The sequence below is a fragment of the Equus quagga genome, chromosome 10 (assembly GCF_021613505.1).
Source record: "Equus quagga isolate Etosha38 chromosome 10, UCLA_HA_Equagga_1.0, whole genome shotgun sequence".
NCBI classification, from domain to species: Eukaryota; Metazoa; Chordata; class Mammalia; order Perissodactyla; family Equidae; genus Equus; species Equus quagga.
In genome coordinates, this window is record NC_060276.1 from 45,281,326 (window position 1) to 45,307,058 (window position 25,733).

The following is a 25,733-nucleotide window of genomic DNA, read 5'->3' on the forward strand; positions in this document are numbered from 1 at the left end:
TAACCACCAATCCAATCTCCGTTGCTATGTGTTTGTTTGTCGTTGTTTTTATCTTCTACATATGAGTGAGATCATATGGTATTTGACTTTCTCCCTCTGACTTATTTCACTCAGCATAATACCCTCAAGGTCTATCCATATTGTCACAAATGGCCGGATTTCATCATTTCTTATGGCTGAGTAGTATTCCATTGTGTATATATATCACATCTTCTTTATCCATTCGTCCCTTTATGGGCACCTGGGTTGCTTCCAAGTCTTGGCAATTGTGTATAATGCTGCAATGAAGATACGGGTGCATGTATCTTTATGACTTTGTATTTTCAAGTTCGTTGGATAAATACCCAGCAGTGGAATACCTGGATCATATGATAGATCTATTCTTAATTTTCCAAGGATACTCCATACTGCTTGCCATAGTGGCTGCATCAGTTTGCACTCCCATCCACTTATTTTTAATTACAAATTTTCCCTTCTTCTTTCAAAATAAAGGTAGACCATTGTGTAGGAAGCTTATCCTGTGACTTAAGGCTGTCACTCAAAATGGGCAGTACATCTTAATGAATGGTGCTAATCGCATTAATATTCTGTACTACCAAGGAAAAGCATGGCGTGGAGATACGTTAATAAAAGATACAGGCTGTAATTACAGCACTTCAGTAAATTGTGGGACATAAGAGCTCCCAGATGGAAAGTGAAGAAAAGAGACAATGCAGTTAAAGGGATCAGGGCAGAAGTTGTAGGGAAGCGGGGGCTGCAGAATGAGAAAGTCTCAGATATACAACAAGCCAAGGAGAGAGTGGAAAAAATGTTAGAATAACACCTAGTTCTTACCAGACACCAAGGGAGCGACACACATTTATGTATACACACTACATTGCTGGTTTTACCAAGTCTGATTGTCAAAGACGCTTCTGTAATTAAAATCCATCTTCCCCCACCACGTATACTTTAAAAGAAACTAACTAAAGCCATTTTTTCAAGGGTGTTGTAGGTTGAAAATTGTATACATACTAATTCATGGTACGTGCAGACATCCTGCAGGTTGGAACCACTGTAAAAACGGAGCTATATAACGTGATTTTATAATATCTTCAAGGATTTTTACCTCGATCCCCACGTGCAACTTCCATTAACATTAAAGTGCAGATTTATATGTGCTCACCAATGGATGCATATATCTAAGTTTTACTGAAATAAAAGGGTCCTATAGCCACTATTTATTTCCAGGCAACGCAGAATTTGAAGAATAGCCTAAAAGCCTTTTTTCAAAAAGCCTAATGTTTATTTACTCCCCTTCATCTAGATGCCGCGGCACTCAAGAAACTTGAACTGATATTCGCACAATACATAACAATCACTTGATCCACAAGAAAAAAAAAAGGCAGCTGCTTTGTAGGCTTAACTATGCTACATAATGCTGAGGATGGAACATGATAAATACCATAGCCAATTGAAATTGCATAAGCAATTTTAGTAAGTAGAGTGTAAGACATACAGCATCATTCAATGCCAAGTATTTTCACAAGTGATGGTGAGAGGTGCTAACCCATGGCATAATGGGCCCCTCTAAAGGGCCCCATGGGGGGACTCATTCAGATATTGGTCCCCCTATCCTTTGTTCCTTTGACTACAGCTCTCCCTCCTTGCTTGTCATTTGAGTGGGGATTTAGTCAGATGAAATTCTCTAGGATTATAATAGGAATTGTTTTGTTAAAAGCCTGGTAACCGATTGAAAATACTACCTTCTCCCACCCCTCCCCAACAATCTTCCTTTTGAATGACCATCAATTGTTTCACAAGATAAAAGACGTTTATACTGTGGAAAGTTGTTTACCTGCTAGTTAGTCGGGAAATATTATTTAGTTTTATTACTTTAATTACCGAAATCATAAAATAAAATGCACATGCAATAAAAACAGATTATGCAACAAATACCTGTTTTCAAACTGCCTTTGACCTTTATGGAGTGGTTTGGCCTAAAGCAATTACTAAAACCAGATTTGAATGCTATTATAAATAGGTATAGGCTTTCCTTACATAACCTATATTTATATTTATCAATAAAAGCTGAGACTTAAAGCTTGCAGTAATAACTTTGTGGAGAAAGCAGGGCAAATTTATTATCTGTGATCCCTTCTTTATCTCTGCCTATTACATCTGGGACAACTCTGTAGTACTTAGGTGATATGACTAAATCTTATTAGTGGAGGGCTTTTCTATTTTAAGCACAAATCTGGCATTTAAAAATCCCAAAGTAAAAAATTAACATCGAAAACGTCAGGAAATTAAGCAAATTAAAGGATACTGTCAATAGCATTCAGTACTGTCAAAGGACTAATAACCCCAGTTAAATAGTATCAGGAATAGATAGTAGATTTTTGAAAAGTAGATATTAAGGCAAGAGAAACATTTAATGTCAAAGCATGAAAGATATTTAGAGCACAATACCTATTATATTAAGCCATCAGTCCTTTGATTATTATTTTATCATTTGTACGGTTGACACAGATGGGTACAAATAGCAGTAAAAATCTAGGAGGTTTTTAAATGACCAGCTTACACCAGTGCTAACCATGAATCATAACCAGTGCCAGCATAAGTAAGATTCATTTCCAACTTAATGCATTTATATATTTCATAACTGGATTATTTAGGAAAATATAAATTACAAAAATTGTTGATATATATTCTTTTCTAAGCACGCTTATTTGTTTTTATTTTAAAACATTATTTTTCCTTCCATGAATGTTGAAGTGGCAGGTAGTCAGTAATATAAACTACTCACATGAATTTTATTTCAATTAGCCTAAGAACCATCATAAATGTGAAAAAAAGAATTTTTAACTTTGTTAGTTTAGAAAGAAAAACATTTATACCATAAGAAAATATTAATTTCCTTGTTCTTCTGATGCAGAATCTTGACATTATTAAAAGAGTTAGAAGAGTAGAACACTTTGGAGTACATATTGAATTTCTCACTTTAATAATGAAGATGTGGTTCTGTGTAATCTAAAATTAATTTAAAGCTAGTGAAAAAGAAGCAATATTCTACTATCTCTGTTTTGTTCTCTCCTATTCAAATTTAACAAGTGGCAGCAGCTTTCAGGATAACATGCACAAAAGATTCAAATTAGATGTCAAAGTTGAATAAGTCAAATTTGCCGCCTTCTATTATTTGAATGGCATTTAACTAATTTGTTCGATAACCTATTATTTTAGAACAGTATTTTCTTCTCAATAAGATTCAGAGCTCTGTAAAATGAATTTCGAAAGCAGTGATCATTTCATAAATAGTGTGATATTCAAATTGAAAACAAATAAAATGACAAGTGGATGAGAAAGGAAAGCGGAAGAATCACTTAAAGGAAAGCTTTGGAGGGAGGGGCATAAAGAAGGCAACCCTCAGCAAAGGCCTCTCATTCTCTGCCCCAAATGCAAGTCAAAGAAGATCTTTTCATTTGGCAACGATGTAGTCCTCTGACCAAAGCACCATGAAAAATGTACCAGTGGCTTGTTTTCACTTTCGCTGCATTTTTGACGTTTTGTGGCCTGTGGAGATGCTCCCGTATTACATACATAGGTAACACACTGTGCATCATCTCTAAAGATCATGTCACAGTGACCGTATTCACAGAGCTGTTGCTTTGGGTTATTTTTCTAATAGGAAAGATTGATTTGTAATTATTCATCTATACTCTCTTGCCCACTCCCCATTATTCCTACAAGCTGCATAGCTGACTGACGTGAAATAAGTTGACAAAGAAATAACGTGCTTTAAAAACATGCCTGAAGCATTCACATCATTTAGAAGAGGAAAATCCCAGGAAGAAAAGAGCTTGGGTCTACCTTAAAGCAGGAACTTCCCCGCAGAGAGAAACAGGAAGAGATGACGGCACGTAATACCACTGCGCCTGCAATATTTCTGAAGTAGGACACTCAGAAAAGGGCACAAGCTATTCATGTTTCTAGAAACATTACATTTAATTCCTCTGCAAAAGATTTAGCAGCTTAGTGGGGAAAAGCAGCACACAGAAAAAAAAAAAAGCACAGCCATGTAAGAAGAGTCCTCTCTCTTTCTCTGCAAGGAAATTTGCTTAAACTAATATTAGAAAGAAAATATTTCAGAAATGGCTGCCTCTAATAATCTCATACCCTGAGGCTAGAATAAAAGGTCATAGCTAATTGGTACAAAAGCAGCTTTGGACGCAGTTAGGAAGTGAAATTCTGTGAAGAATTCTACCCAACCACTACCCTTTTTGCCTTCAACTATGCCAGGACATGCACCACATGTCAGAGAGCTCAAAAAAGACGCCATACTTCAAAATGGTTCTTCTTTTCCTCTTTTAAAAATTTTTGCCACATTTAACTTTTATAGCCAAATTAACTAGGAGAACAAAACCTATTTGATGGTCAAGAATGGAAGTTAAGTAAGAGTTTAAAAAGTTATGCATAATGCATAATAAAAATGGTTTTGCATGATTTGATTACAAAAATCACAATCCGTAAGATGCTACTTTCCAAGGGCCACACTTTGGTTCAGGTAACAGATAAGCACACACTGTAGAGTCTTACTTTTACCTGAGTTAACCTCCAAGTTAAAAGAAAAAAGTAAATGAACAGAGGCTTATGTTTTCAAAATATTAGAGAAAAATGAACATACCAATTAGCTTATAAGAAAAGTGCTTTTTAAAAAATTTTGCTTTACATGCCTTAATAATTAAGAATTCTCCTTCAAGTAGAACTTAATTACGACCCGTTCCAGTAAAACCTAGTATTTTATTTGAATGAATTTGGAGAGACCAAAAAAAAAAAAAAAAAAGGCTAAACCTGCCAAACTACTCTACTTATTGAAGTCTCCAACTTGTTTCCTTTTCATTGAACACTTTCACACCTGTCAAGCTGTAAATAACTGCGCCTTGTGGTTTGAAGAAATTTGATGAACAGGTATTTTCCCTTTAAGGTTTTTTTGTAGAGTGTATACTTTTTGAGAGCAAAAAGATCATGTAGTCTTTTCACAAATGTCTATACTAGTTGATGAAACAATTTACATAGTTATAAAAAAGGTTTGTCATCTGCTTGTTGCTTTACTCATTACCAGGAACACTGAAAAATTCCAGCAATGATGACATCATAATTTCAAAAAGGCTGGGAGCCAAGAGTCCCTCCAGGAACTTGTCTCTGTCCCTTTGAAATGTCCTTCATTGCCCCCCGCCCTGCCACCAAGACAGGACCAATATTGCTTATAGTAAGAGAGGGTTCATTTGGAGCAGTAAGTATTGTCAGTCTTGCTTTTGTGTGTGTTTGTTTTCCTAAAAGAGACACAATGCTGACGCCGAAGAGCAGTAAAGTAGACTTCAAACAATGCTAACACAATTATATTTCCCCGTTTTTTCCACCAGTTTTTCTTTCCTACAGCTAACGTGTGGAATAGCACACGTGAGGGAGATAAACAGATAGAGCAGGATTCTTCTGAAGCAGCAGAAGGGAAGTGAAGAAAGTGGTGAACAAAGGGCCGCAGGACCACAGAGCACACACAGTAAGTGGAACAAAAGTTAAGAAATTGGAAGCATAAGGATAATCTATAATGCACAGCATTCAACTTGACCATCAGCCTTTTTCAGGGCTTTGCATCTTCCTCTGCCAGGAAGTTTCAGTTCTAAATGAACCATGCAAACTGATCGATACTATTTATGGCAACTGCAAAAAATATTCAAATTGCTTGATGTGATATTTTTCCTCCCATTTGTCCTTCCCAATCTGATCCCATTTGAATTCAACATTTAAAAGATCCTCTAATAATTTCCTAGAAACTCATTATGTTGGAACTTGATTTCTAAATTTATTTTCTATCTTGGACTATTAACCGAGTCACTAAGGATGGTCATCCTCTTCGTGTCTTCATGTTGTGAGTTTTCAGGACCATTAACTGAACTTGTTTTAATGTTCTCTATAAGTGCACGAAAGTTCATTTAAATCTGGACCATAAAAATGAAATCCACATACTAGAAAAGGTTTTTAAAAAGTCCTTTTTCTTTTCAATTCAAGAATGTTTATGTTTGATTTTAATTATCTGTTGATATGACAATAAAATAAAATCCGTGAATATTATGTACAAAGCACAGTCATTCCTCATTATCTCTGCCACTTAAAGTAGTACTGACATAGACAACTGAGACGATGTCACAGACGTAACTAAAATAAGCACAGGATTGTCCACACCAAGTCATACTGCTTATCCCTCCTGATAAAAATCTTCCCTTCATAGGTTAACTCCAAATATTTGAAGATAATCTACTAGCTTATTAGGCAACAAGATAAACACGTACACTTTTGATTAACAGCTATAAGGTTGCTGAAAACAGGTGTTCTAACTATGCAATAAAGATGAAATTCATGCACAGTAGCATTAACTTTCCAATCAACAATATGAAAATCATGTCCTTGTTTTTGTGTTTTTTCATTTCTTTGTGTCCAGGACATACGTTGACTTTCTAAAACCAGTGCAGAGTTGTGAATAATGCATGAAATTAAAAAAAAAAGTCCCCGTTCATTGCCCACAGTGCTGTACTGCTTGCTGTATACTATATCCATGCAAGACAGACAATAGAACAGACCAGTAAACCCAGAATCTCAAGCTAAAACCTTCTCAAGTGGAAAGGGAACATATCATCCTGGATTCTCGAAGTCCCTCAAACAAACAGCTCAGATGCTTAGAACACTTCTACGTACTAGATAAAAGCCCTTAAACTTCAGAAAGGTCTATTCTCCTGAGTAAATCTGTGAGAAAGCTGGAAAAGCAATTAACTACTTAACGTTATTCTAAAGAGATTCACTAACTACTGTCTACTTCCCCCGTCTTACAGAGCAGATTTGCAAAGACTGAGGAGAAGATATGTAAAACTTCAACACAAGCCTGTTATTGTCACTGTATTTTCTCCAGTAGTATTTAGGAATTTTACTCTCTAAGTAGTAAAACTAGAACAAACTGCAATTTGAGTTGAGAATGACAAAGAGGTGGCAGTCAAATGCAAGCACAATGGACACAAGAATAAGAGGAATGGAATGCAGTTATATTTTCATTTTTACATAAACTCAGCATTTTTCTTCACTTGTCAAGCCTAAACATTAGTGAGCGAAAGGTTATGTGAAGGTAACACACATAGCACATTCGAGTTCGCCCATAAAATAAACTCAGCTTTAATGGAATTCCACTTACAGTGATGTAGAATGAAATTTCTATTTCCTTCATTCCCCGAATTTCAAACTTGAGAGAGAGCATTAGGTACAATATATTGAAAAGGCTTTTGTGTAGATTCAATTTTTTTGATAATTACAAAGTATTCAACAAGCAGTTATCAAGAGCATATACTATACTGAGTTATGTGCTAGGTGCTAAAAAATAAATCACGATCTTTTAATAGTGAAATATAGTTATAAGCCTTGTAGTATTTTAACGCTTTGCATCATCTGTATCTTTAACAGAGTTGACATTGGGCAGACCCTTAAAAGGCTTCCCGGAATAAGTGAAGCACCCTATTAAGTTGAAGGTATCTGGGCTTACATTTTTGCAAATGTAGAAAATATCAATGAATAATAATAGAAGAACTTGAATCTCAAAAGGGTACTGTGGAGTGGGCCGGCCTGGTGGTGTAGTGGTTAAGTGCGCACGTTCTGCTTCAGTGGCCCATGGTTTGCTGGTTCAGATCACAGGTGCGGACATGGCACCGCTTGGCAAGCCATGCTGTGGTAGGCGTCCCACATAGAAAGTAGAGGAAGATGGGCAGGGATGTTAGCTCAGGGCCAGTCTTCCTCAGCAAAAAGATGAGGATTGGTGGCAGACGTTAGCTCAGGGCTAATCTTTCTCAAAAAACAACAACAACAAAAAAGGGTACTGTGGAACTTAAGATGCCCACTGCCCTCTTCCTACCTTCCTTCACCTTCCACTCCTCTCATTTTAATGGACACCAGGAGAGGAGCTGCCAGGAGGAAGGTTCAAATCATAATACACAGAGGTGTGTCCAAAGATTTCACAAAAATCGGGAGACGGTTGGGGGTATGTTCATTTCCAAGTGAATCTAGCTGTCTTTGGCCACTGGGGCATCAGATGGAATTTGGCTGGAGAGGAAGCAGAGTGTACAATTTCCTATCCCCATTTAGGAAAATACTCAATAATATACTGCTGAGTCCATATGAGACAAATAAGCCCATAATCACAGCGACCAATTAGAAAAAAAAAATTATTTCCCTTTAGTTTTGAAAGCAATTAGTTTTAAAGAAAATTGAAAGTACTTAGGACAGCCTGATGCGTACCTTGACGGCTAACGTCATTACAAATGTACAGTGTCTGTTCATATTAGAGTGGTGTCATGCACTTGACCTAGAGGGTCCCAACCGTTTACTACTGAATTGAAGGTGTGTAAATAAGCAGGTGGTTATGTGAGCTTAGCTACCAACATTAGCATGGCTATGAATTTTTGCCATGGAATTAAACCTACCAAGAGAAATTTCTTGCTGCATAATAATTGCTTGTCCTAACTTATTCCGTATTCCAATATCAAAAAGAAGCCTGCTAAATTCCTATTCTCATAAAAATCAACTGAAATTGACCTTATCTCCTACTGGCCTGCAGAGATCACCACTTTAGAAATGTGCAATGGAGCTGATTATATTGTGTAGGAGAACAGACAAGCAAAAGCGACTGAAATTTCTATATAGAACATCAGTGCTGGCTTAGAACAATTTTGCATATAAATAGGCATAAATGGTCTGTGTTCAATTTGTTCTCTAGTGGTCCAAGAATAATCAAGGATAGAGTACACAAGAATCTTCTGTTTCAGGCTTCCCCAGTGCAAACCTAGATCTTATTAATCAATACATGGATACATCTGGCCCCAAAGTAAAACTCAATCTCCATAAATGAAAAGAAAACAAACAAAAAACAAAGAAAAATTATGTAACTAACACAGGTACACACTTCATCATGATTCACATAAAGTGATGAAAAAAGAGACTCTAAATTACGTGGTCTTAAAAATTAATAGCATTTTAGAACTGAATGCGACTGGCTTTTACCCCACTCTCACCCCCTTCCAAACACACTCTCCTAAAACTTTTTGCTAAGGTCACCAGTGAGTTCCTAACAGTTAAATGCAATGGATTGTTTCCAATCCTTATTTTATTGGTTCCCTTGGCTACATCTGATGCTATTCAACATTTCCTTTTCAAAGAGCTCTATTCCTTTGGCCTCTGTGATACCACGCTAGCTTTTATCTCCCCACACCTCCATAACCAAACCCTTCACGCTCTCTTTCGTGCGTTCCAGCTTCCAAGCTAGTCCCATAAATTGGTGGTTCTCAACTTTGGTGGCACATTAAAATCACCTGAATAACTTTTAAAATACACTCTTGCCGGGCTCCGACTCTATAGATTTGGATTTGATTGGTCCAGAGAGGAATGAGTCATGAGTATTTCTTAGAAGTATCTCAAAGTGATTCCAGTGTGTAGCTGGGGCAGAGAACTAGTGCCACAAATGTTTGCTTTTTCCAGAGTTCTCTCTTGCCCATTGCTCTGCTCAGTTTCCCAAGATTATTTAACCTACACTCAGTATTTTATTGCTATCTGAATGCTGATCAATTCTCCAAGATTTCTAGTATTCACCCTCCAGTTATTACCAAGAGGAGCCAAGCTAACTAACACTGAGAACATTAAGTGGTTGGCCTAAGTATTATTTGATTTGCTTCTTCCTCATCACCTCCTTTCCTCCTCTCAAGAGAATCACATACATACTATGACCCACCCACCCCTGACTTTCACCACTTGCAAACCAGTTAATTCTAAAGTTGACAAAGATTTTTCTGAAGATGGTCCCATCCCTTTTGTCTCCTTCCCCACCTCTCCCCCTACTTCTACTCAATTAACTCAAGAATATCTTTCCTCCACCCCCAATCCATTCTCTCTCTGTATGAGCCACAAATGTCCTTCATTTTAACTTACGATACTAGAACTCTGCATTAGATGGCTCTGTATCACATACCACACAACAGATAAGAAAGAGGTTTGTTAACTGTAAAGCACTAGGCATGCTAAAGTATTTTAACTACATCACATAGTATATGTTCAATAAAAACAATTGAATTAAGAGGGAAAAAAGCCACATATTTGGCAGTAAAACTAGGCATAATAATTTATGATTGGCAATTCATTCAAGACCCTTGAAAGTGTCCAGAGTCTCCTATCAGAATCTCTAGAAGAGACACAATTTATCTTTTCATGCTCTATCTCTCTTTCCTTCAAGCTCCAGCATTTAAGGCACAAAAGATATTCTTCATTCTTTAATCCATTAGAACCTCCCTCTTGGCCCTCACCATTCTACTGAAACTGCTTGGGAAAACGTCAACTGTTACCTGCTAGTTGACAAACCATTTGGTCTATTTTCAGTCATCATTCTACTCAACTTTCTGCAGGATGTGACCCAGCTGACGTCCTCCACTCTGAAATTCTTTCCACCTTTAGTCTTCTAGGTATCACTTTTTGCTGCTTCTCTTCCTCCCTTTCTGACCATTCTTTTCCTCAGTGTCTTTTGTTGATTCCTCTATTTGCCTCTTGAACACTGTAATTCCCAAATGCACTATTCTTGGCCTTCTTTACCTCTCATTGGTCATACCCTTCCTGAGTAATTCTCAAGTTTCAACAACCCTATATGTGCAGATGTCACCCCGTTATCTGTCATCCCCAGCCTCAACCCCTCTTGCTTTCGTGTATGTGTGTGTGTGTGTGCAGAAGGACATGTAAGCTTCTACCTAAAAACCTTTGCTGGCTCTCTGTTACAATAAATTTTCACCATTGTCATTGTCCCCTTCCATATCTCCACTGCATGTAGTTGCCATTTCCTTTATCTGAAATGCCTATTCCTCTTGTTCTCCTCCAAACAAACTACTATTCATCCTCCAAAACACAGCTCAAATGCCACTCTCATCACAAAACCTTTCTTGAATTCACTAGGCAGCTAGTTGCTCTTTTAGCACGTTCTGTATACTTATATCATAGCTTTTATATTGTGTATATATCTGTCTTCCCGATGAGACTCTCAGTTCAGTTCTTGAGGGCAAGACCAAGGTTTTATCCATCTTTGCACTCCAGGGCCCTAGCACCATTGCCTGGCCCCTAGGATTTGATCAATAAATATTATTTTGGATGAATGCCATGTTTTTGTTTGTTTGTTTATCTGCTTGTGTTGCACCATTTTTTACTAGTTTGAATTGCACATTACAATTTAATAACTGTAATATAGACAAAATGGGTTTTAGTGGGTTAGTCTAAGACTTGAACACTTACAAAATAAAGACTGAGGAACCTCATGGGAAAGAGCTCATCCTGAGGGAGAAAGACGTAAACAAGCTTAGAATGAATGACCAGCTTGACCTAATAATAATCAAACAGAAACAAACACAAAATCCCAACAGACCTTGGTCATCAAAAAAGGAGGATGACTCTGAGTACCACATGGGATCTGTCATGGGCTTGTCATTAGCCTTGCTGGATAGGGCCAAATCCTATGGAGATCAAGAGGGCTATTAACTGGAAAACCGAAAGCTTTTTCTCTAATAATGTCTGTAAGATTTTGAGGCATAAGTAGTACTTCTTGGTACACTGGTGGAGTGCCACACTAAAGGAAAAAGAGGCATTTCCCCCCACTTTGCCACTGACCACTGTCCAGCTTTGGTATAGTGAAGGCACAGTGTGCCAGCTCCTACAGCAAACAGCAGGCATGGAAATGCACGGTATTATAGGTGGAGGTGGACAACAGGGTGGGTGACTGTGTTTGCAAAATGCCCCAAGAACTTCCAGAAATGCTTCAGAGATCCCTTATAGGCAGCTGAGGTCCTGAATGTGCATGTGAAGACAAAAGCCAGGAAAATTCAGGTTATGCTGCTGATGCAAGGCAGGGAGGACTAGGAAAATGCGGATTCTGTTTTGCTGTAAAGATATTTTCCCTAATCCTTAGAGTTTGTTCTTTTCTTCTGTTGAATATCATTGTTTCTTGTCCCTTATCTGTTCTCAAATGGTAAATTATATCTTCTCATTTATACCGTTATCCTGCTGATCCATAAAACTAGGATTGTGTGTCTCCCGAGTTTCTTCTGCTTTTTCAAACTTAGTTTTCTTGGTAGCCCTGTGTGGTTCTGAAACCAAATTACATTTATTCTGTTTCCTGGTTTCATAATGCTTCTCTCGTGTGTCTGTTTTTTTTAATGTCTAGAACTATATATCAAAATCTAGTCATAGCTGAAATAGTTAGGTTAGACATCTATCTACTGCCGAGAAGCCTGTTCATCTTTACTTACAGTGGGCAAGGAATGAAGAAGATAAGTTGGTGGAGGGAGGAGAAGCAAGTTCCAAGTATCTATAGTATTCAGTAATAAAACATATGTGACATTGTGTCTTTATTTTAAGTGAGGTTTTCACTCCTGCCAGGTTTTTCTCTATGTGTTTCTTTTTCCTCCAAAGCTTACCTTTGATCTTATAATGACAAAGTCAGGGATACTGATGGGCAATTCTTTACAAAGTGGATTGTAAACATATGGAATGTACTATCTTAAGTGCTAACAAAGAAGGTCCATAAAGATTTACCAAAATTCATAGATGATAGATCCATACTGGCTTATTAAGGAAAACTGAGATGCTCCTTTCACCCACCAAATTTCTAGAGAGCATAATTCTAGAGACACAAAGGCGACAGGCAAGGGGGCGGGGGAAGTTATTCTAACTCCTGTGCTGCACCAGCACATGAGTCTCATCTCATTACGGCACAAAGATCGCGTTGTAATTTTATCAGATGATTTACATTCATGTTTTCCCAAACGGTATGTGAGCTCCTCGAGGCAAGTGTCCTATTTGTCATTGCATCCTCAGTCCCTAACCCAGGACATGACACCCAGGAGGCATTCAATAGAATTGCTCAATTGTTGAATGAATATTATCCATCCCTACAGCCTCACCATCTACTCACTGCTTAGTTCCTGCATTCGGGCTCCCAGTTCCATCCCAATATTGAAAAGATGCTCTTAAAAAGTCACTAGAAAGCTCTCAAGTGGCAGATCATTTGTCATTATCCTTTTTGATTCCACTATAGCATATATCATTGTTGAAAATGCCTACCTTTTCTGCCTTCTTAATACTTCCCTCTTCCTTTGCTTCTAGAACAATAATGTCTTGATTCCCCTCCTACTTGCCCAACTGCTCGTTGACTAGTTCTACTTTTAGCCCCTAAGTGGAGGCATTTTCAAGATTCTGGTTTAAGATCTCTTTTCTCCTAACAATCATTCCAACAATCTCTTCCATTTCCACACTATAACCAGAAATCTCACGAACTCAACCATCTTGTGATGACATCTACACTTAGATTTCCAAGAAACTTCTGGACATCTTGACCTCAATGCTCTGCTACCACTTTCAGTTTCACTCGCCCAAAACTGGATCTATCTTCTATCACCACTCCTTTTCCTGATATTAATAGTTTTCTCTCGTAACCCAATTGTCCTCCCAGCTAATCAAACTCAAAACCCCAGGATTATTTTTGACTCCTGGCTTCTCCTCTTCCCCTAAATTATCTCCTTTGACTAATAATATGACAGTAGAATTCTAATTCATCACTCGCACTCCTATAGATTAAATGTCCTACTATATAACTTTGATCTTGTTCCTTCACTGCTTAAAAACCTTCAACACAAACCCACTGCCTAAAGATTTATGTGCTAACATTTTAGTCTCTTATTCAAGCACTCTATGATGTGGCACCAACCTGCTTTTCCAGAATTATCAGCATACTTTTAAACTTTATATAGCCTATTTTCTTACTGGCTGTACTATTTGCCATTCTCCCAAAATGCTTTGCACTTTCTCACCTCTGTATTTTTCTTTGTTTTATTTTTGAGGAAGATTAGCCCTGAGCTAACTGCTGCCAATCCTCTTTTCGCTGAGGAAGACTGGCCCTGAGCTAACATCCGTGCCCATCTTCCCCTACTTTATATGTGGGATGCCTACCACAGCATGGCTTGCCAAGTGGTGCCATGTCCGCACCCAGGATCCGAACCGGTGAACCCCGGGCCTCTGAAGCAGAACGTGTGCACTTAACCGCTGCGCCACTGGGCCAGCCCCTGTATTTTTCTTAACGACATTTCATTTGACTAAAATGCCCACTATTCCCACCTCCAGCTCCCACTGCTCAAATCCATACTCATCCTTCAAAGCCTTTTCCTCCATGATTCTTTTTCTGATACATCCAGTAAAGCATGATATTTCCCTATGAACTCACATGGTATGTTATTAACCCCTCTTGTATAATAGCTATGATCATCTGCCTTATTCTGTGGCCTTTCTGTACCTTTTATCCCTCCTACAAGACATAGGGGTCTTATAACTAAGTAAATCATACTTTAATTATTTCTGCATCTTCCATCATGTCTAGCATATTACTTTTCACAGGACAGATGTACAATAAATGAATGAATGTTTAGGGGGTCATTTCTTAATCTCTGAGTTTGATATCATAAAGCCCATAATCTGGGTTGATATTGAGCCAGTACACACTGGTACAACCATAGTGGCTACTTACTGCCTGTGTACATTCTGACTGGTTGGGGCCTGCATTATCCCAGTTACTAATATTTTCAATATCACTCCTGATATGATATTCTCCCTTGAAATGTCTTGTGTGCCCTTAACTGAAATAGTGCACTCAGCTGAATGGGCTAGAGGCAATTTTTGAGAGCTCCTTCTGAGTTATCTAATGTGGTAGCTCTTGGGGAGGAGACACAGGCTCGGCGTGGCAGACTTGTGATTTACGCGACTAGTCATACCATTTGTTAACATTTTGATTTTCTAATGAAGAATACAGACTATCACTTTATTTTGTTCAAATATGGAATTAAGAACACTGCAATGAGAAGTATAATTGGAGAGGTCTGTGTTTTACACACCACAACGTCCATCTGTAAGCGACGAGAATAGAGATAACAAGCCGAGCAATACTTTGCTGTTTGAGGTTGACTCGGATTTCCGAGCTTTTGGCTATTTCCTCTTATTTTACTTTCCTTAGAGAAAATAGCCTTCATTATAATTTGTTTTTTCTGCTTTTATTTCATCACGTTGAAGTGGAGGTTATGGGAGAGGAGCAAGGATGCCGGTGTTGAACAGTGAAGGTGTAACAATATAAAGTCAATGGGATCTTGGAAAGGAACCAAATAAGGTGCCTAAGAAAGCAAAAACAAAAGGGTGCCAGCAGGAAAAGATGATCTAGCTAGGCAAGGCAGAAACAGGGAGGAAATCTGGAAAAGTCCCCAGTTCTGTTGCTTCTACAAACAGGCAAGCAGACGGAAGAGTCAGGGCAGACTTGTCAGCTCTGTGCCTGCCTTCCCTTGTCCCTCGCTTCAAGCTCTGATCTCCAAGATGCTTCCCTAATCATTGCCATTGTCTGTCTCCTAGTGTCTTTGGACATTCGCATTGGCTGCTGCCATTTGGAATAACTGCCAAGGCTAAATGGACTGGTATTTTTGACCCTATATTGTTCACAGAGGCACCCCAGCTACAAACCCAAGGAGATCCCAGAGGCACCCCAGCTACAAACCAGAGGAGATCCCAATTTAGATTACTTGGAATCAGTACTATAAAATTATGCAGTTTGTGAATATATTCTTGGTGTTTCACAGTTGACAACACTGCATTCCCTTGAGTACCAAACTCACAGAAACCCGATGGAGTGATCTCTCTTTCCTGGTATCGTCTTTCTAGAGGCAATTTGAAGTGTGAGACTAATCAGACAGGGGCCTTAGCAAACGTGTTCTAAAAAGAAACAGCCTAGAAAGATGGTAGAAGTTCTTTTATGGCACAGAAGAACATGCTTTTATTTATCAGTTGCTTAGCAGAGAACTGAATTGATATAAATAGTATTTCATTTTGTTTTTCACTGACTATTAATGCTCTGATAGTTCAAGAAAGCAGTGAAGGGTTCTGTTTTCCTTAAGAGGTGGAAGGGGCCTCTGACAGCATGGTAGAACATTCTCATTCTACAGACAAAGACTGAGGATAAACGGAACGGCTGCCTCAGAGTTACAGATCAATAGTGCTCTTAACATTCTACCATGTAGCATTACCTTAAAAGATTACTATGAACATATAAATAAAGATTTTTCCTTTCTTCCCTCCAGTCTTCCACTCTTTCTGTAGGCCACCTTCAATGTCTTCAAACACCTAAAGCAGTCTCACACTCCAACCAAAACACTTCTCTCCTATCAACCTAATCTTACCTTCAGGCTAATCTACCCATCAGGATTCACCCAAATGTGAAAAAGAGGAATATAATTTATATCATCTTCTGCCATGAATTTCACCATTGCCAAAAGCTTTCCTGGACAACTCTGTGCTGGGCACCATTTCTTTCACTGGTTTGTTGGAGTACAAATGGTTTTGCAAGCCACCAATTTCCATTCTAATGCCATATGATAGTTTTCAGTCCAAATACAGAATACTTTTTGAATTGCAGACTATTCAAGGCAAACCTTATTAATCTAAATTAAGTAGAGTTGACATATTTATTATTAATTTTCCTTTTTTCCTTTACTTCTCCATATAGCTTTATAGCCCATGCAGAGAACTTTCAAAATCAACACACCTAATTTCTTCCTCTACTTCAAGAAAGATATGACCTAAAAAAATAAAAACTCACTTAGAGTAGATGGACAGCTCCGCCTACTTGAATGATCCTGAGATGAGCTATGATTTACCTCAGCCATAGAGCGTATCAACAGAGATGGCGGCCAACTTTCTAGTTCCACTTCAGTGAGGGAGGTTTTTTTGCTTCTTTTGTCTTTTTCTTCCCCTGAGATCAATTTTCACAGTGTGGTTTTGTTATTAATCAAAAACACACACAAAAAATGGGTTCCAACGCTTCGGGATTTTTGGAAATCTTGGCTTATCTGTGCCTCTCCTCTCTTTCTTAAACATGGAGAATGGAGAATAGACTGTATGACAAGGCGAAAGCAGCCTCTAGAAAGAAGCATTATCTCGATTTCCTTACCTGTAAATAGCTAATGTGACATCCTTAGGGCCAATTACTTTTAACGATTTAATTACATTTATGGTTTTAAACCGCCTTCCACCCAAACCACATGCTCATAAAATAACAATTAAAAATATTTAATATTAAACACAGTGGGAGTCTTTGTTTCTGAATTTTTTTTACACAGTCTACAGTTATTTGAAGCTACTTTCACTAGGTTGAAACGTGCGATCACGTAGATGCAGGAGGCTGCTGAGATTTCACACATGAACTGAGTTCAGCTGTTAAAAAAAGGTCTTCATGGGGAAGGGTTTTTTTGTTTTCGTTCCTTGGCTCTGAACATTCACATTTTACAATACCATGTGAGCTGGAATAGGTTTTACCTGGATTCCTTGGGATCCGCTTTCTGCGGTCTCGGAATGCTGCACCTGATTGTAGGGCTTCTAGAAGATTATCCATCACGCCAGTCTCATCACCCTCTGGAGGAAAGGAGAAATCGGAATTAATCTTGGAGCAATTAAAGTTAAACTACAGGAAAATAAAGGGAAAAACTCCTGTCAGATTTACATAATACCCCTAAATTAAAGACATATATCTGTTTTAACATAATGGATCCTGTCAGTTTCTGGCACCACAGACTACTTTGCTTATTACGCACCATTAAGCAAAATTCATGCCAATCCCACTGTTCTTTTAACTTAAAGACCTTGTCTTTTGTATTATTGATGACACGCTCAGTATGCAAATAAACAGTAGCTGATCAGCTACTGCTGCCTTCCTGTTAAGATTCTTATAAGATATTCCTAAGCAAGAAACCACTGACCCGGCTTAATGCAATCAATGCGCAGGGCGGGATTTGATGAAGCGGAGTTACACAAGGTTAAATACTGATTGTATTAATACCTTCAGCATTCAACCTTCATCAGCGATGATCTCAAAAGACACTATTTGCAAAACACATTTGCATTCAATTCCTATTTAATCCATATTCTTTACCCATTTCCAAATGCTGACATCGCAGAAGGAAAAGGTGGCCACATCATCTGAAAGGCCACATTTTACATTTGAGAGACATTAGCCAGAGTCTCATCATCCCTTTTAGAATGCTGTTGTGTTTCCAGACTTCCTATGGGAGAGAACTGTTAAGAATCCATCAGCGGAGCGCTTAAAAGATGTTCATGGAAATTCCTAATGGAAACGTATTTAAAACATTTTACTCTACTTTTATCTTTGACAACTCTGACCATCAAAAATACTTTTAAGATTTGTTAGAGTATTTGTTGCAAGGTGTTAATTGCAAGAAACTCTCTGCTACACTGTGGGTAATTCACAGCGAGCTGAGGCCCCTCTTCCTAACTGGCCTAGCTGATGAAAAGGACCTAATAGATGGTGGTGAATTTGCGTGGTAGCTAAATGTGTGGGTCTGCGGTAGAGGACATTAGTAGGCAGGTGGGTTAAGAGAAGAAAAAGGGAGAGGTGAGGGAGAAGAAATTGCTTCTGATGCTATTTCAAAGTTAAATTTAAATCCTACTTTGTTTAAAGAATTGACTACAGGGTATCATCACAGAAAAAAAATATTCACATACGGGGCAAGAACAAGCTAAAATGGCTTTAGATTACTCTCTTCATTGTACTTGAGATTTCTTCAATGTTACAATCATTTCTACTTTTAAAATGAATTCTCTAGGACAGGATATTGAATGAAAAAATAAAGGGAAACACAGAGGTTCTCAGGTCTAATATTTGGTGAAAACAGGAAAAATAAAGGGAAAGTAGAACCCAGCGGCTAAAGAGGGAAAGGGAACTGTGCACTTTTAGGAATATTAAGGTTGCAGACACATCTGAACCATTACTTGCTCTTTACAATAGAAAGGAAAGAGGAACTGAAAGTAGTTTGGCATGGCTGGAATGTATCTTGGAAAATTAAATTTTATGCAGTAGGCACTTTACATTTGTTACAGCTTTTAATCCTCCCAATGACACACTGAAATCGGTATTATTTCTGTTTTTCATCTGGGATACTGAAACGTAAAGAGTTTAAGCATCTTGCTCCCAATCACATAGTTGGCATGTGCAGGGCCCAGGTATGAACCCAGATCAATGTGACACCAAGACCAGTCCTCTTTGCGTGACAGCTAGCAGAAGATGAAACAGTCTAGGCATATCGTGGCTAGATGCTGAAAGATCCTAATTCTGTGATATGGGTTTGGGCATTAACCGATAAGCCACCACTGTCCAAAAGATATATAATGTAGACCACAAATGTAAGGCACATAAATAATTTTAAATTTTCTAGTAGCCATATTCAAAAAAAAGAGAAACAGGCGAAATTAATTTTAATATATTAAGTATATATTTAACTCAATATATACTAAATAGTATATGTTTTACATTCTTTTTATCACACTAAGTCTTAGACATCTATCATGTTTTTATTTCAGCACAGTTCACTTCAGATTTGCTGCATCTCAAGTGTTCAGTAGCTTTATGTGGCTCAAGGCTACTGTATTGGGCAGCACAGCTATAAGCAATAGAAAGTGACTGATGAGATTTACAATTTAGAAGGACTTGTCAGACAGCACTACGGAGGATGACTCAGAGGATGGCATGACAGAAGGGAGGGAGATGTTGAGGAGTGCAATGCAATTGTCTAAGTAAGAGTTAAAGAGCTGAACTAAAGGGATAGCAGAGTAAATGGAAGATAGATATTTTGAAGGTATTAATACAGTCAATAGGACCTGGCTGGAAAGGTGAAATCAAGAGAGAAGGAAGGATTCTAGATGACCAGGTATTAACGGGTTTGAGAAAATGTTATGACGTGAGATTTTTTTTTTTTGAGGAAGATTAGCCCTGAACTAACTGCTGCCAATTCTCCACTTTTGTTGCTGAGGAAGACTGGCCCTGAGCTAAAATCCATGCCCATCTTCCTCTACTTTTTTTTTTATATGTGGGACGCCTACCACAGCATGGCGTGCCAAGCGGTGCCATGTCTGCACCCGGGATATGAACCAGTGAACCTCGGGCCGCCAAAGCGGAACGTGCGCACTCAACCGCTACACCACCGGGCCGGCCCCGAGATATTTTTATTTTGAGGAATATCTAAGTAGAGATATCCAGTAAGAAGTTGAAAATATGAGTCTGGAACCCAAGAGTGGAGTCTAGGCTGGAGCTAAAGATTTGAGTGTTGCTGGAAGATGGATGAGTTCACCATGAGATAGTGGATGAGAACAGGAAGGGGCATAAGATGCAATCGCTGAGGACTCCAATTTTACTAGGCTGTTAGGAGAAGCAGAACTGTGAGAAGACATGGAAGGAATCTTTAGAGATACGGAAGTACAACCAGAAGAGAACCACAGTACAACTGAATTTCACGTATCCTTATAAAAACAGTCATTACAACGACTATGTAGAAAGATGAATATATGTATACAAGTGAAAAGCACAGAATACAAAACAGCATGTATTTATGATTTTACATAAATAATATGCAAACACGAAAAAATTTTTACAACATAATGACATTATGGATGCCATTTCATTAAAATTCTTTAATGCTACTATATTGTGTATAGACTAAAAAGATGGAAAAAACCAAATATGACATAAAGTAGAGAGGAATTAAAAGTAAATCCCTTTGCTTAATTTAGTGTTTGCCATCTGATCACACTTATCAAAATATGCTAGATCACTGTTTCTCAACTTTTTTTCATTATTGCTTCCCCCCGTCCCCCAAGGAGCCTTTATAGACACCTTTTTCCTAATCCCCCTACCAATAAAATTTAATACCACAGATATACTGTGTATCTGTGTACATAATGAGGCCCTTTGGAGAGCCACAAACCATTGTAACATCTAAGATTCTTCTCTGCCCACCTCCCCAAGAACCAATATTCATCCCCTTGGGAGTGATACTGCCCCTTCTGAGAAGGCGTATGCTAGATGGTTCTGTTAAGACAACAACAACAAAAAGCCAGGTCTTTGTAAACATCACTGATGTATTAAAGGAAAGAAATGTAGGCTTCAGTCCACCATTACTTTTTCATTCATTTCATGACAACCTTCAAAGGAGCTGAGAGGTTGTCATGTAATCTCTAAGCCTAAGGAATGAAGGTTTTATGAATATACCATAGAATTGATTTATATTTCAATTAGTCTCCCTAAAACAAAATGGAGGCCAACATGATCATTTGAAAGAAATTATTCTTCATTTGAAAGAAATTTCAATGAAATTTGGTATATGATTGAATTGTGTAAAGTTGATGGCTCACTTAGAATTTCCAAGTTCACAGAATCATTAATTCTTACTTAAATGTGATTAGTAGTGAGTAGCTACTTTTATTTTTAGTTTTGGGTCTATGAGGTAAAACTCAGGAAAAAAATCTAAGTTTTTTTTTTTTTAAAGGAAAATAGCTTTATTGAATTACATAGAAAAATGTGTTTACTTACAATGCCTATTTTACTGAGTGAAAGAATACCAAGGAGAAATTTGGTAATGCTTTTTAGCCACTAAAATAGTAATATATGGGCATGTCTGAGAAATAACAATTTGGAGGCAAGTTTCTAATCTTTCATCCTGAAATTACATCACAGACAGCATAAAGGAGCTAGGTGGGCTGGTTGCAGTCCTGTGGGCTCTGTGTGAGGTACTTATCTTTGGGCAAAATGAAAGGCATGGGTTGTACCTTCAATTTCATGTTTCCAACAGTGTTGGTCATTCTGTGGATGTTGAATGCCTGCTGATCTCAATTTTCAGCATCAACAGTTACCTGTGTTGTGCTGACTTAATTTCCCCAGAAGAGTTTGGAGATGCCACCGATTAAAATTAGCACTAGGTAAATTAATTATCTCTGCTACACCTTTGTGCAAGACTGTTCCCCGATGGCTAGCACAAACTTATTTAAAGGCAATTCTCTATGGGTTTCTCAGATTTCTGCACATTTTGTGAGCACAGGCATTGATGGCCTTTGTTCTGGACTATCTGTTCAGGGATGTCTTTATAGTGAAAAGCCTTGAAAGACATACTGTCTCCCTCCAGAGCAGAGGGTAGGTTTGTTTGCTTTGAAAACTAATTATAGCTCCCTCCAGGGCACATGTCAGGTAGATTTGCTTCCAGTCTACTATAAAAGATTTAGGTTTCCTAAGCTGGGGTTCCTCAGCAATGACACAAACACACTGTGTGCACAGCATCCACCTGAGCCCACTGCGGTGTCACCCTACGGGGGCTGGAAGGCAAGGGAAAGCAGTGCAAACATGAAGCTTACACTGCTTGCTGTACTGTGAATAAGAGAGTTCTTTGGCTCTGATCCAGGAGTCTTGTGTCTTCTACCAGCATCCCTGAAACTGTGGTAGGCTGACATTTTAGCATGCAAGTAAGGTAAAATCTCTGAGCCTTCACCGTTTTTGACAATACTCTGAGCTATCCTTTCTTTTTTATCAAACATTATTAATTAGAATATCCTTTATTCGTCTAGGAACCTCTAGGAACCTAGTGCCTTGGACTTCGCCATTAACTAAGGACCAACTCCACTTCATTATTCCTCAAAAGTGACTAAACTAAAGCTAAGAGTATAAAAATCATTTCCTAAGATTCTAACAACCTAGGCACAATGGCTTTAATTCACTACTATAGCCTCCTTGAATTCTCAGTTGTATAATTAAGGCTTTCTGGAAAAGTTGAGCTGCTCAAAGTTGAAGAAGTCGCCATCAACCAATCAGTGTAAAGTGACCCAAAAGAAACAAAAGATGTCTTACTGAGGGTAGGACTCTACCACATGAGATAATACTATGTAGATTAAATCATTTTTTTCCTTTTTTTTAAAGATTGGCACCTGAACTAACAACTGTTGCCAATCTTCTTTTTCGTTCTGCTTTTTCTCCCCAAATCCCCCCAGTACATAGTTGTATACATTTTAGTTGTGGGTCCTTCTAGTTGTGGCATGTGGGACGCCGCCTCAGTGTGGCCTGACGAGTGGTGCCACGTCCGTGCCCAGGATCCGAAAGAGCGAAACCCTGGGCCGCCGCAGCAGAGTGCATGAACTTAACCACTTGGTCACAGGGCCGGCCCCCTAAATAATTTTTTTTAAATAAAACTATGCTGTCTGTGGGCTCAAAGAGTTGGAAGACTCATGGAAGAATGAAGGCTTACATTAAGCCTCTGAAAACATTACATTAAAAAGGTTGAATACTGACTGTTCTAAAGACACTAAAATCTTGACTTATTAACTCCTAGTGCACACTCATGTGCTATCTCGCTTGCTCTCTCTCCATATGTGTGTGTTTGTGTATGTGTATAAATTTACAAATATTGCAATGCACAGATCTTAAGCGTACAGTTTGATGAGTTTTGACAAGTGCCTACGCCCATGGAACCACCACTACAAGCAAGATATCGAGCATTTCCATTACCACCAGAAAGTTCTCTCTTGCCTCCACCACTCAGAGGGCAACCTCTACTCTGATTTCTATCATCATATATTAGTTTCCCCTGTTCATTTATAATTTCAAGAGGGTAAAATGTGTCAAGAGTCTTCTGAGTCACTGTAGCTACCTGAAATCAAATATGCGTGGTTGCATGATCAATCATGAAGACAGCGACAGAGTTGAAAGGTACAGGAGAGATCCAGTTAGATAGGTCAGATCAGAGCAAAGTTCTAAAGGGCCTTGGATGTCAGAATAAGAAGTCTGAACGTGCTTCAAGGGACTCTAAAAAGCCATTGGTAGATCTTCAGCAAGATAGTGACGTGACAAAGGTGCCGTTTAATATCAGCCTCATAGTAGTATGCAAGATAGACCAGAGTGGGAGAGAAATCACTTATACAAGGAATACAATTTAATATGTGCACTGACAAATATTATTCTGCATATAACCCTGTGCGAAGGAGAATGGTCAATTTTGGCATTACTGGTGAAAGACTAAATAGAAAAGTAAAATTGGGTCTGTGATCAAGGCCATGAGCAGTAGTAAATGGAAGTTGACAGCAGGAGAAGGCAGTGATAAGTGGAATGCAAGAAAAATCAGGGTTAGATTCCATCTTTCTCACATTATCTATTATGGTCCAGATTAAGACCATCCACAGGATGGATGGATTTGTAGATGACACGAAATTAGAAGACGGCTCACTTATCAAAGAAGAGGGAAACAAAATCCCTTCTCTGGGAATCTAAAAAAAAATGAAGGCGCAGGGCCGACAAATAGCTCTTGTAATTCAATGTTGAACAATAAGAGGTAATAGATTAAGTAAAAGGCAGACATAATATGGTGAAAATAACACATTGTGCTGCAGGACTTCAACATCTATCGGTAAGAGTAATAGTAATACCACAAATGAGTCAGCAATTTAAAAAGTTCAAACCACTTGGCAAAGCACTAAATCAACAGACATGACAAAAACCTGAGCAACTTGTATTGCAGTCCGCAAGCATCTAGAAAGCCTCTACCTGATGGGAGGTTTTTGTTAGTTTGCAGTTTAATTGGAAGTGAGTGAAGAATGGAGATAATGGTGACTTGGAAAACCGACAGATGGCAACTAAGATGATAGTCTAAGAAGTTATTTACGGCCATGAAAAGTGTTTAGGAAAATCAAGATACTATTCCAAAGAGACTAAAAGAGGGCATAAATAGAATGTATAAAGTTCTAAGGGAAATACTGAAGGCAGATGTTCCTGTTCGAAAGAAGAAAGTTTTCAAGAGGGAAAAGAGGACACAGGAGCTTAGAAGAAATTGCCAGAAACCACAGGATGAGCTAGGGGCAGTGTAGTAATCACATTGTGCAGTAGTTGAAAATTTGGAAAACAAAACAGAGAAATATTATGCTCCCAGGTTGAGGCCGTGCACAGTGGTATGCACCAGAAAGCAAAATTAATCTCAGAGCGATTAAAGTGAAAACTATAGGGGGGAATGTTGGTCAGAGAGTTCATTCATTCTGTTATCTCATTTCCTTGCCAGAGCAGGTAATTAACAGTTTCCTATAGTGAGGTAAATCATCATATCCCTGATAAACTTCATAGTGAATACTACTCTTCCTTAATAATTTTAATTTAAGGTTAATGTGTTCAGTCACTTTGTCATGAAATACAAACTGTATTAGGGGGTCACAACATAAATGGATAGTCCACTCAAAAGTGATGAAGGGTGAAGGATGAAGTGATTTCTCCCCAAATATCTACATGCTAGGTGCTACCTAAAAGTTTGCCAGGGGAACTGAGTTGGTGAATTAACTTTCCCTGATGTATTTGCACCTTAAAGAGGAGCTTGTTAACACAAATGAATGGATTTTTTTTTTTTTTTTTGGTGAGGAAGACTGGCCCTGAGCTAACATCTGTTGCCAATCTTCTTCTTTTTGTTTACTTCCCCAAAGCCCCAGTACATAGTTGTATATCCTAGTTGTAGGTCATTCTAGTTTTCTATGTGGGATGTTGCCTCAGCATGGCTTGATGAGCGGTGTGTAGGTCCGTACCCAGGATCCAAACCAGTGAACCCCAGGCCACAAAAGCGGAGCATGCAAACTTAACCACTATGCAACCGGGCTGGCCCCAATGAATGGATTTCTAACAGCAGAGTTTCAGCAAAGGAACGTTTTTGGCCAAAGGCAGCTTTTTGGCAGCTTGCCTATGGTAAGACAGCTTGATAGTAAATGATAGGTAAAAAATAATGTTTATGTGTATTCCTTTGTTT

At 38.4% G+C, this 25,733-nt stretch overlaps 1 protein-coding gene across 3 annotated transcripts in view; it reads right to left on the reverse strand.

Moving 5' to 3' along the window:
- Positions 1–25,733, reverse strand: part of DIAPH2 (diaphanous related formin 2) — an 817,147-nt gene that overhangs the window by 128,133 nt on the left and 663,281 nt on the right. For all 3 annotated transcript variants that reach the window (XM_046673034.1, XM_046673033.1, XM_046673032.1), the window contains one exon: positions 17,443–17,538. In XM_046673034.1, the coding sequence (XP_046528990.1) occupies positions 17,443–17,538 (96 nt within the window). The remainder of the gene's footprint in view (positions 1–17,442; positions 17,539–25,733) is intronic.